The sequence below is a fragment of the Meleagris gallopavo genome, chromosome 27 (genome assembly GCF_905368555.1).
Source record: "Meleagris gallopavo chromosome 27, MGAL_WU_HG_1.1, whole genome shotgun sequence".
NCBI lineage: Eukaryota > Metazoa > Chordata > Aves > Galliformes > Phasianidae > Meleagris > Meleagris gallopavo.
This window is the reverse complement of record NC_139430.1, coordinates 1,787,545-1,800,083: the sequence shown is the minus strand read 5'-3', so window position 1 is coordinate 1,800,083 and position 12,539 is coordinate 1,787,545. Positions and strand designations below refer to the sequence as shown.

Sequence of the window (12,539 nt, the reverse complement as noted above, 5' to 3'; positions counted from 1 at the left end):
TGGGGTCCCAGGGGTCACACGAAGCCCCCACCGCCCTGGAAGCCCCACAGGTGTTCTGTGCCACTGGAGACGGTGAATGGGGCACAAAACCTCAAAATGGAGGGTTGGGGAGAGGCTCCATCTGCCCCCCTGTGCCCTTTTTCCTCTGTAAATTTCCCAGCAGGGAAAACGTGGAAAAATGAAAATGAAAATGATCTGGGGCCGTTTTCCAAGAATTCCTGGTAATGAGCAGAGGCTGCTGGGATTGTCCCCCAAGCCCTTCCTTCCCCCCCCTCGTCCCCCTCCAAATTGTGCCCCACATCCCCTTTGCATGGAGGGGTCCCAGCAGCAGACCCCAGAGGATCTGTGGTGACGGCGGCTTTGGGGTGCTGCCAGCAAGACAACCACAGCCCTCTGCAAACCTCTTTATTTCCGTCTGTGTGGGTGTCTTGGGGTCTGGGGGCTGCTGTGCCCCCGCACACCCACCTTAGGGTGGCTGCAGAGGCCAGCCGGGGGGCTGTGGGGGGGTGAAACTGGCAGGGGACAGCCCGCTGCTGCCCTTCTCTCTGCCCTCCAGCTGCACCTTCACCCTCTGTACCATGGCTGTGCCACGCCGGCCTTCATCCACCTCCTCCTCCTCCTCCTCGCCGTCCTCCCTGGGTTGCTCACCCGTGAGCCCCCCTCCAGCCATGGCGTGGCCACCGAGGAGCCCAGGGGGGCAACGGGGACCCAGCGAGAACGGCTCCGATTTGGGGAGCCCCATGGGAGGGGGGGCTCCCAGCTGGGGGGGCAGCAGCGATGTGGGGTGCGGTGGGGGGTGCAGGACGGGGAAGGGGGCCCATTCCCGCAGCGGGGGGGGCAGCAATGGGCAGGGAAAGGCAGCCAAGCGGGGAAAATCTTCGGGGCCCCCCAGGCGGCAGCAGGAGCCCCCCAGGCACGGGGGGGACACGGTGCTCAGCCCTGTGAGTGGCAAAGAGACAGACCTCCGTGAGAGCCTCCAGGCACTGAGACCCCCGTGTGCACCCCACAACAGCACCCATGGCCCCCCCTCCTCCCTGCTGCAGCCACTGGGTGCTGCTGTGGGACCGGCAACGGCTGTGGCCCCGCTTGCACTGGGCTCTGAGCCCGTACCCAGGGGGAGAGCTGCGGCACCCATTGGCCCCCAGCACCCACTGCCTCCAACCCCCACCAGTAACCACCATCATTCCCAGGACGGGCACAGTGCGTGTGTCCCTTGCCTGATGCACGTGGGCCGTCAGTGCCCCACACTTACGGGATTTCTCCGGTGCCTCAGGGAGCAGTGGGTGCCGGGGACCCCGGTGCCAGCCCAGCGGCTCCGCCAGCGCCCGCCGGCTCAGCAATGCGTTCTGCAGCAGCTGTGGGGGAAGATGGGGGACGTGGCAGCAGTGGGGATGAACAGCTGTCCCCAGGGCTGTCCTCGCTGTGATGGGACTCTACCTGGCTCGGCAGGGCGGGGGGAACGGTGCCTGCCAGCAGTGGGGGGCAGCGCAGGTCCCACAGCGGGCAGTTGACAAAGATGAGTTTGCTGAAGTTGAATTTGTAGGTGAAGCGTTTGCCCTTGGTCTTGTGCAAGATGCGCTTGTTGTAGTAATACCTGGAGGGGATGGTGGGGTGTTAGCAGCATGGATGGATGGATGGAGGGATGGAGAGATGGCTGTAGAGATGGATGGAGGGAGAGATGGACGTGTGGATGGATGGCTGGAAGGATGGATGGCTGGAGGGAGGGATGGATGGCTGGCAGGATGGGTGGGTGGAGGGAAGGGTGGAGGGATGGATGGATGGATGGATGGATGGATGGATGGATGGATGGATGGATGGATGGATGGATGGATGGAGGGAGGGAAGGAGGGAGGGAAGGAGGGAGGGAAGGAGGAAGGGAGGGGTATATGGACAGATGGACAGATGGACATGTGAAAGCTGTGCATAAATTCCCCCCCATCACAAGCTGAGAACCAGGAGAACCAAGAGCTCCCAAACCACATCCCCACTGTCCCACTATCCCCATGCAAGTGGGCTGTGCTGCATGGGGGGTCAGGACCAGGTGTTCCTGCAGCACCACATCCCTGAGGGCTCTCCGTGTTCCCAAAGGCTCTCTGTGCCCCGGCAGCACCTGAGAGCTCGGCTCAGTTTGTCGTAGTTCATTTGGGGCTTGCACTTCCGCCGGCCCCACAGCCGTGCCACCTCGTCGGGGTCCTTGATGACGAACTCTCCGTACTCGCCCTGCTGCCAGGCAATGACATGGCGGAACTCCTCCTTCTGCAGCAGCTCCAGGATGAAGTGCCAAAGCTGGATCTGCCGTGAGCCAGGGCTGGACTCGGCCTTATACGCCCAATCCGGGAAGGCAAGCCCTGCAGGATGGGCAGTAGCTTAGAGCCCCAGGATTGGGGACATCATCCCCCTAGCTGGGCTCTGCTCGGGGATCACAGCCATGTCCCCAGACCAGTAAGCAGCCTGTGGGTCTGTGGGGAGGACCACGGTTCATGCAGGATGGTCCCAGTCGCTCCCAGTGTGGCTGTGCTGGTGCTCACCTGGTACCCAGTAGGAGCCAGGCAGGGCGGGCAGCCCCGGGGTCACGCAGCCGCACTGCATGCTGCAGCCTGAGGGCATAAAGCAGAGGGGTCATGGGGCAAGAACACAGCATCAGGGATACATCCAGCACGGGAGGATACATCCAGCACCAGGGGGTGCTTCTAGTACCAGGGGTACACCCAGTACTGGGAGTACATCCAGCACTGGGTGATGCTCTCAGCACTGAGGATGCTTGCAGCATAAGGGGTGCACCCAGCACTGAGGATATACCCAGCAACAGAGAATGCTTCCATCACCAAGGGATGCTTCCAGCACTGGGGATACGTCCAGCACAGGGGCTGCTCTCAGCAATGGGGATGTGCTCAGCACCAGGGGATGCTCCCAGCACCGGGGGGCTGTGGAAGCAGGAAGGACAGGTGGATGGAGGTGGCATCCTGCGCACTGGCGGGTGCAAACCCTCAAAATTCACCATTCCTTCCCTCTTTCAGAGTATCCAGTCGAGAGCAGAAAGCACAACTCCTCCAGTTCCCATGGCCACATCATGCCCCACTCACCTGCGGCAACGTCGGGGACCCGGTCCCAGGCAGTAGCACACGGACAGGAGCAAGAGAAAACATCTGAGGGTCTTAGGGAGAACCACCTCCATATATACAGGGAGGGGATGGGTAGAGAGTAAATCTTCTTACCCCTGGCAGGAAGCAAGAAATTCCTGGAAGGGCACAGGGGGAGCATCCCACACCCAGGGGCTGCGGCTCACACTCCCCCTTTGCTCTGTGGCAACTGGGGGCACAGAGCAGCCCCGTGCCTGGTAGTGCCCATGGTTTATTAGAAGGTGAATTGAGACTGGGTGAAATAAGGAGAAAGAAGCGATGGTAGAGCTGGGAGGTGGTGGTGATGGCCGTTTTTTGGGCTGTGGGTTCCACGTCGGCCCCGGCGCCGTCCCAGGAGGGTAAATAGAGCCGGGGCAGTGCAGGCTGTTTGGATTCGAGCAGAAATGCAAACAGGCCCCTGAGAACAGCAGATACAAAGGGCAGGAGGCGAAGAACCGCCCCGAGGGCTCGCTCGGCACCGAGCGGTTATGAAAATGCCTCTTGCCTGTTCTTCCCTTCTTGTTTGCTCTCCTCATTTGCTTTGCTCTCCCCGCTCCTTTATTCTCCCTCATTAGCGAGCGCCTCGCCGCCGCTTTCATGTCTCTGTGGTCCCCGTGCCAAAGGTTGTGGGTCGGCGCTCCCTGGCTGGGCTGAGCCCTTTGGGACCCTTGGGCCTTGGAGGTGTCACCCCGGGGTGCCCCCCTTTGGGATGAGGGACACCTTGAGCAGGAAGGAAGGGAGGTGATGGGCTCTCAATTGGGGATGGGAACGCCCAAGGGACAGAAGCAGTGAGGTATCCCTGGGATGGGGACACAGCGCACGGCGCCGACTTCATGGGACAAACTCGTCTGTCTGTCTGGGCTGAGGTCTGTCCAGGTTGAGGTCCTCCCGTGCTGGGGTCTGGCTGGATTCCTGCCCCTTTATCTCTCCCAAATCCTGCTCCAATCCCCTTATCTTGCTCAGCCCTCCCGGGCATCGCGCGAAGCAGGCGGAGGTGAAGGGGCTGTTTGTTTAAAAGCATTAATGCTATTAAAACAAGCGGCTTAAAGGCCATCGGAAAAGCACGGAGCTGAGGGTCCGAGTGGGGCAGGCGGGGGGCCCATTCCAGGTGTGGGGCAGGGAGAGGGGGGCTGCCCACCCCATCCACAATGGGGGAAAACATCACCACCGCCCCCTGGAGATGTGCCCCAATTTCCCAGTCCCAGAGTCCCAGCACTGCTGAGTCGGACCCCAGCCCCAAATCCAGGCTCCGGTGCTCACAGTGCTGTTCCTCCTTCCCCCCCTCTCCCCTCACTCTCCTTCCATTCCCCTCGTCTCCAGGGGCTGTGGGATTTAAAAGGTTTTGTACCGTGGTCAAACAGAAACCCTAACCGGGGAGGGACACCGGGGACGGGGTGAAGGTCACCGCAGAAAGGCAAAGTCCTGGCGAGGGGACGGGGACAGGAGCTCAGCACAGCCCCAGCGGGCAGAGCAACGCCTTCCCCATTCCCGCTCTGTCCCCGCTGCAGGAGGTGCTGCGGGAATCCAATGCTGAATCGTTAACGAACCCTTCCCGCAAAGCAGAGCTGGGACGGAGCGATGCTGGGGCACTGTGCAGGGCAGCACCGGGCGGGATGTGAGGACGGGATGGGGACAGGGAGACAGAAGTGGTCTGGGAGCATCCCCACTGCCTGAGAACTGCTGTGACAGTGCCCTGCCAGGCTGCAGGACGGGATATCGGATGGGATGCAGGATGAGATATCGCTGCTCCATCCCCTGAGCCCGTTCCTAATCCCCAAAGCTCTTTGAGGTTTTCCCCCGCTGCTTAAATCCGCTTCGGTGCAGGCAGTGAGCCGGGTGGATGCGAGCAGTGCGGGATGCTCAGCCAGGAAGAAGCCATCCCCCAAATTTCCCTCTTTTCCCCTTCTCTCCCTTTTTCTCTCTCGCAGTTCATCCAGCAGAGAGATGCAGCTCACCTGGAAGTTCCCTGCGGGGCGAGACCTCGCTCTGCAGCCATCAGTGACCGACCGAGGCCGAAGGCACAGAGCAGCCTCGGCAACACGAGGCCACCAGCACCGCAGTGACCCCAAACACCCACCGTCACCCTGGGGACGTCCCAGCATGAGGACAGCAATGGGACAGGTGTGGGACATTGGGGCTGGGACCCCCCCCGATGCTCTCCTACCTCCCGGTTGCCGCGCTGCATCCGCCTCCCCCGGGCGCTCCCCTCCACTGTCGCCCCCGACCCGATGCATTTCGTCGCGTGCGGCGTTGGGGTTACTTAAAATGAAAACCCAGTCCTCAGCGCTCCCGGGAGGGCGGCCGTGGCTGCGAGACAATCGCGTTAACCCCTCACCGGCCACAGGCTGCCGACCGCTGCCGCCGCCTGACCGTGGCTCCCCCAGTCCTCCTCCTCCTCCTCCTCCTCCTCCTCCTCCTCCTTGCAGGTAGTAGGGCTGCCCAGAGACCCTCGTACCCATCCCTGGGGTTGCACGCAGCCAGGCCCGGGGCAGGGAGGCAGTGGAGGAGTGGGTGGATGGGGTGTCTGGGATGGAGCTCTCCATCCCTAGAAACCCCCACACAACCCAGCGTGGAGCATAGAGACACCAAGAATGCCAACGCCTGCTGCGGCAAGTGGCTCTGAGCTCACTCCAGCCCCCATTCTCCTATCCAAGCCCTCTGAACTGGGACAGCGAGGTGCAGGAGATGCTATTGTCCCACCACACATCCCCATGGGACACTCCATGGCCCAGCAGCAATGGGGACAGCAGGGCTGGACTCTGCAACTGGTTCCGCTTCATTAGCACCAGGTATACCCGGTGTGCCCCCACGGGATGCTGCATGGTGCAGCACTGGGATGTGCGTGGGGATATGTATGGGGATGCTGGAGCTTGGCACTGCCATGGGCTTCTTTCCATTGGCACGAGGTGCTGGATCCCTGCAGGCACACAGGGGATGGTGCCCACCTCACACTGCCTTTGGTACAGGGGTGTCCCCAGCACCCCAGTGGGCTCAGCTCAGGCACAGGCAGCAGGCAGCTGCCTCCTGATCAGGATGGGAGAAGCAGCGCCGGGGAATTAAATTCTGGGGTTGTTTTCTGGTTAAATCAACCGAGGCTAACGTGATGGAAAGCGGTGTGAGGGGGGGTCCAGCCAGGCAGCGAGGCACAGGGCTGGGTGCAGGGATGGGTGCATGGCTCAGTGCAGGGTTGGGTGCAGGGCTGGGTGCAGGACTTGATGCAGGGCTCAGCGTGGGGCTCAGCGAAGGGGTCGATACAGGGCTGGATGCAGGACTGGGTGCAAGGCTCAGTGCAGAGCTGGATGCAAAGCTCAGTGCAGGACTGGGTGCAGAGCTGGATGCAAAGCTTGGTGCAGGACTGGGTGCAGAGCTGGATGCAAAGCTCGGTGCAGGACTGGGTGCAGAGCTGGATGCAAAGCTCGGTGCAGGACTGGGTGCAGAGCTGGATGCAAAGCTCGGTGCAGGACAGGGTGCAGAGCTGGATGCAAAGCTCGGTGCAGGACTGGGTGCAGAGCTGGATGCAAAGCTCGGTGCAGGACTGGGTGCAGAGCTGGATGCAAAGCTCGATGCAGGACTGGGTGCAGAGCTGGATGCAAAGCTCGATGCAGGACTGGGTGCAGAGCTGGATGCAAAGCTCGATGCAGGACTGGGTGCAGAGCTGGATGCAAAGCTCGGTGCAGGACAGGGTGCAGAGCTGGATGCAAAGCTCGGTGCAGGACTGGGTGCAGAGCTGGATGCAAAGCTCGATGCAGGACTGGGTGCAGAGCTGGGTGCAAGGCTCGGTGCAGGGCTGGCTGCAGAGGGCTGGCTGCAGGGCTCGGTGCAGTGCTATGCACAAGGCTCAGCACTGCAGCACCCACAGCTCCGTGCCGCCCGCTCGATCCTTGCCGGAGCCAGACGGACGCGCCCGGGCAGCACATCGGCGGCGGTCGGGTGGAGCCCGCGCGTTTCTTGCCGATCCAGGAGCTTGCTGTGAATGCCCACCCATTGCGACACCCTGAGCACGGCGGCAGCGTGCCAGGGCCCCGGGCGCTGTGTGTTTGCCTACCAAAGAGCCGTGCGGGCTCGGGCTCCTTTGCTTTCCCTGCCCTTAATTGGGAGGGATTGCCCGGGCGGCGCACGAGCTGTTCAGACATGAAGGGCTCCGGGGAGCACAGCGCTGTGTGATGGGGAGTGCGGTGCCAGGAGCAGCCCTTCGCCCAGAGCCACGCTCCCAGTCTGTCTCCAATGGCCCCCAGTGCGCACCCCATGTCCCCATCCCGTGGGATGCAGCCCCTGGGGTCAGCGTGGCACTTCTCGTAGGTTAATGCCCCCCTTCCAAGAGACCTCGTATTAAAATAACAACAAAGAAGAGGTGGGGTGGGAGAACGGAGAAGTAGAGGCTGTGGGCGGCCTCAGTAGATGGGGTGAGCGACGGGTGACCATAAACTGGGGCTGCCCAGGGTTTGGGGCAGCAGGGAAAGGGGAATGGCCATAAGCATGGAAAGCGATGGCAAAAAGAAGGGAGAAGTGAGATGTGGGCAGGGAACAACTGGGCAAAGGGGGAGAGGGAGTGAGGTGAGAGGAGCAGAAGGATGGAGACGGGAGGAGAGAGGCAGCTGCAAGAGGAGGACATGGAACCCTGAGGTGGATAGAGAGAGGGATAGGAGAAATGGCAGAGAAGGAGCGAGAGGGGAGGGAGGAAAGGAGAAGGGGAGGAAGGGGCGGCTGCGGGGCCGGGGCCGGGAGCAGCACGCGGCAGCACGCAGCAGCGCACGCTCGGCTCCGGTCACCGAAGCCTCTTCACGTCCCATTAGCGGCAATGGAAGGTGACAGCTGCGGATCGATAACAATCGCAGCAACAGACTCCGTGTAATAAACCCATCTCGCTCACATCGCCGCACCCCGGCCCCATCCGGCGCAGCGTTGGGTCCCGGGCTCAGCCCTCCTGCAGTGCTGGGGGGGGTGGGCTGCAGTGCCCGGGGGCTGTTTTCATGGCCTGGTGTAGAAGAGGGATGGAAGGAAGCAGCGAGAGGGTGGTGGAGATTTGGAGTCGCATCGCATCTGTGAATCGTGCCCTGGGAGCATCCTGAAAGCACCCATGAGGGCTTTGGGGAAGAGAAGACATGAAGACCCCCAGGGGTGGGATGAGCCCCTTCCCCACCCCCCTGGCAGCAGCACCTCTGCATGTGGTGGGCTCTGTGCAAAGAGCTGAGCAGAGCTGGAAAACAAACAGGAGAGACACAGCTGCCCATTGTGGGGAATCCCCACCTGCGTATGAGCATCCCCTGCACCGGGCATCCTCCTGCACAGCCCTAAAGGGTGGATGGCTTGGGGCTCCGAGCTGTCCCCCTCATGGTATCAGGATTCCTGACCCCATAGGGATGCTTCACTCCATGCACTGCGCTCTGCAGTGCACCCTGTTAACCACCCCAACTGCTGCAGAGAGGACCAGAAGGTACATAGGGTGCTGGTTGGGGGTTTGGGGTCGTTTTCCAGCCCCCCCCCCCACACCCCCCCTCCCCGCCGTGGGTCCTCTATGCGGAGCGGAGCGAGAGCAGATAATGCAGCAGCCAAATGAGAACTGAGATAAAGCAATTACCTGATCAATACGGGTGAAATTGAGTAATCTAACAGATCAATAGCTCCGTCCCTCCCGCCCTGCGCCCGGGCTGCGCGCGAGCGGCTCCGCACCGCCGGGACCCACGGAAGAAGGGGTCAAGGAGATGGGAAGGAGCAGAGGGAGAGAGCCCACCAGTACCCTGCTGCAGTGAGTCCCCCTTCGAGGGGATTGCTTTGGGGCTGGGATGGGGACGCACAAATCCCAGGGTCCCCTTTCCCCCCCCCCCCCCCCCCCCCCCGCCCCATATCCACGCACTCTGTTGGGTTGCAACGCGTGCAGAGCAGGGCTGGGGGCTTTCCCATCGCCCCTGCAGGCTTTGAACTCCTATTTTGGCTGTGTTGGTGTTGGGGAGGAGGGGGAGCACCTGGCGGGAGCTGTAATCAGCTTTGCCATCAGCTCTGTGCTCCCAAAGAGCCGCTGGGGCCGCGCTGGAAAATTACCACTTTGATTTTACTGGAAGTTTCTAAACACTGAGCTTCGGTTTTCCAACTCGGGCCCAAACCTCCCCTATTTTCCCTGGAAAGCAGACAGCGCGGCTTCAGGGGAACCGTCAGCAGAGCTGGGAGAGGGCTTCTTTAATCACAGCATTGGAAAAGCGTCTGCAGAGCCGCAGTTCTCCCTTTAATCAGGGACTTGGAAGAGCGGCTGCGGAGCTGCAGAATTCCCTTCGCTTCTCCGGGCTGCTTTCTGTGCAGGGGGAGCAAAGCATCACCCCAACGCACACCCCAATTTTGGGGGGATGTCTCCCACCTCCCCCATTGCTGCAGCTCTGAAAAAGCAGCACTGGGTTTGAATGGGAGACGCCGCTCTTCCTTCCCCCCCCTCCCCCCCCCCATCCCCCCCAACCTTTATCTGCCAGCTCCGTGCCGGCGTATGGAAACATTTTCAGCTTTGGACCTCACGAAGCAAACAGACGGAGAGAAATATTGGCAGCAGGAGGTTGAACGAGCTCCCAAACAGGACCGGTCTGTGCAGAGCACTGTAACACCCCAAGCATTGGCCCCACAACTGCAACGGGAGCAAAGTGGAACCACAGAGTTGGGGTCTGGGGATAAAGCAGCACCCAACCGCCGGCACTGGAAGAGAGAAGCGAGGATTGGCCTCACCGCACGTGGCACCGGGATTAATCGGTGCTTAATTCAATATGCATTTCTCATCAGGTTAATTGGGCATCGAAGGGAGGGAGGAGAAAGCCACAGGGTTGTCCCATTTGCAGAACAGCAGCGGTGCTGCGCGGGGCCAGGTGCCAGCAGCCCCTAATCCACTCCTGACACACACAGATCCCTCTGTGTTGCTCCAAAAAACCAAATTCAAGGAGCCCCAACCGCTGCCTCCTTCTGCAGAGCAGCGCAGCTCCGCACCTCTCAGCCCCTCTTTAATGCTATTAAAAACAAAACAACTGAAAAAAAAAAAAAAAAAAAACCCACACAAGGCCAATTGGCTCAAAGCCTGGGCAGCAACGTGCCGAGTTCAGGGCGTGGATTTGGGCCAGTTTGAGTTAAATGGAGTTGAGAAGAGCGGCTGCCAGGGCCGAGAGGCTCTCGCAGCACCAAATCCCATCACCCATCCTGCTCGAGTCTGGGGGGGGGGGGGGGGGGAAGACGATGGGGACAACATTGGTTGCAGTGGGGCTCACAGCATCAGTGGGGCTCACAGCGCTCAGTGGGGCTCACAGCATCACAGAACGGCCAGGGTTGGAAGGGACCTCAGGGATCACGAATCTCCAACCCCCCCCCAGCCTCAACCAGGGCCACCAACCTCCCCATTTAATACCAGACCAACGGATGAGATGTGGGGACTCAGAGCAGAGGACAGAGCTGCGAGCAGCCATGCTTATTTAAAAGGTTTATTTAACTTTTAATTTGAGGTAAAATACTTTTTTTTTTTTTTTTCCTTTTTTTCTTTTTTTTTCCTTTTTTTTTTTTTTTTTTTTTTTTTCTTTCAACTTCCATAACAAAATACAGAGCTATCAGATACCCCTGGAAAAAAAATATGTATATTATACATATATTTCTATAACATTACATCATATATATATAATATATATATGCCGACTTTTTTTTGTTTTTGAAGACTTTATAGAAAGTGGAACGTCTAAAGGCACTGCACAATGGAGTATTTAAGGACTACTTTACATTGTTATGTACATTTTACACACACACCGTCCTGCTCGCCGTGTCCCCACGTATGTGTATGCATCCTTCCTAATCCCTGCTGAATCGAGTCTAGTAAAGTCGAAGAACATGCCTCAGGAGAAGTGATTCTTACAAATAAAGAAACTTTCTATGGGTAAATACTTAAAAACACTCTAAAAATTGAACTTCTTTTAGGAAAATAATAATAATAATAGCAACAATCTGATTACGATTAGTTCAAAACCAAGAGAAGAAATTCGCTGCTTTTTTTTTTTTTTTTTTTTTTTTTTTTAAAACCCACCGGGATCCGTAAAGACACGAAAATAAAAACAAAAAAAAACCTGTTATTTAAAAACAAAACGACGTTAATTATGGAATAAATAAAAAAAAATAATAAAAAAAAAAAAAACAAGAAAACAAGGGACAACCGGGCCGCTTTTTTTAATGCTGCTGCTGGGGGGGCTCTGCTGCTGCTGTCCCCCATCCTGGTGGTGGGATGGGGTCGGATCTTCCTGCCCACCTTCTTTGGGATCTTCCCAGGTCCTGGCCGTTGGTTGTCCAATTAAAGTCTCTTTTCCTACAGATTCCCTAAGACTAAACAAAGCCAAAAAAACAAAAAAAACAAAAAAAAAAACCAACATCAACAAAAAAAAAGAACAACAACAAAAAAAAAACCCCAACAAATGGTTTAAACATTAACATGCTCTGGATTAATTAGTACAGGCGGACGTTGAGATTTTTCAACCATTTAAACTTTACAAGTTTAAAGATTTTGGCACATTGGAATATATATATATAATTTTTTTTTTTTTAAGGTTTTTTTTTTTTAAGGTTTTTTTTTTTTTTTTCTTTTTTTCTTCTTTTTTTCTTCTTCTTTTGAAAGGTAAATTGTTATTTATAAATGTCCTGCCCCGGGGGGAAAGGGGGGTGGGGGGGGGGTGGGGGGGCATCGGCCTCGCACCGCGGGTGGCACTGCCCCGCTCCATGGTCCGTTGTCCTGAGAACCTGAGTCCTTATCCCTGATGGCGGAGCTCCTGGTTTGCAGTGCAATGGCTATGAAGAACCCCCAGCCCAGGCCTGGAACCGATTACAAACTTTTAAAGCCAAACGACAGTTCATCATTGTGGGTTTGTTTGTTTGTTTCTCTTTGTTTTGTTTTTTTTGCCTTAAAGAAGCACAAAAGGGCAGTGCCACCTCCCCAGGTGGGAGCAGCCCCCCCCCCCGTAGGCTCCGGCACTTGGGAATGAGGGGCGACGATATGCGTTACAGATGGGAAAGGCCTCGTGTTGCTAATTCCTGAGTTCACGCTGACGTTGGCTGCAGGGCTGGGGAGGGCTCCTGCCCTTTCTCCTCCAACCCCAGTGCCAAAATCCCGGTGCCAAACCCCGGTTGCAGGGGATGCTCTCCGGTCTGCAGCCACATTCACTGCGTATCGGGGCGCGTGGTGATGCGGTGCTCACACACCCGACCCCTCTGAGCATCACCAAACCCCCACGTCTGCCAGCCGGGACCACCAACACGCAGCCACGCTGTGGGCACAGCTCTGCCCCACGTGGGGTCCATCGTTTTCTGATTTCCATCCGAGGAATCATTCAGAATCCAACCTGATGCAGCAGGAAGGAGGGGGGGGGGGAGGAAGGGGAGGAAGGTTGAGGGAAGGGGGGAAAGAAGAGCATTCCTCGGCGT

The 12,539-nt window shown here is 58.1% G+C and overlaps 1 protein-coding gene and 1 long non-coding RNA gene across 2 annotated transcripts; one reads left to right on the top strand and one right to left on the bottom strand.

The window, feature by feature from the left end:
* Positions 1-410: 410 nt before the first annotated feature.
* Positions 411-3,504, bottom strand: LOC100550475 (ETS translocation variant 3-like protein). The gene is made up of 6 exons (XM_031556921.2): positions 3,084-3,504; positions 2,529-2,597; positions 2,111-2,348; positions 1,438-1,594; positions 1,253-1,355; positions 411-939 (listed from the first exon to the last, which is right to left on the bottom strand). Exons 1-6 carry the CDS (start codon positions 3,259-3,261, stop codon positions 467-469), a joined length of 1,218 nt encoding a protein of 405 aa, XP_031412781.2. The 5' UTR covers positions 3,262-3,504; the 3' UTR covers positions 411-466.
* Positions 3,505-8,759: 5,255 nt separating this feature from the next.
* LOC146542719 (uncharacterized) lies at positions 8,760-11,273 on the top strand. The gene is made up of 2 exons (XR_014879789.1): positions 8,760-8,865; positions 9,608-11,273. It is a non-coding gene; the product is annotated as an uncharacterized LOC146542719 (long non-coding RNA).
* The last annotated feature ends 1,266 nt before the right edge of the window (positions 11,274-12,539 follow it).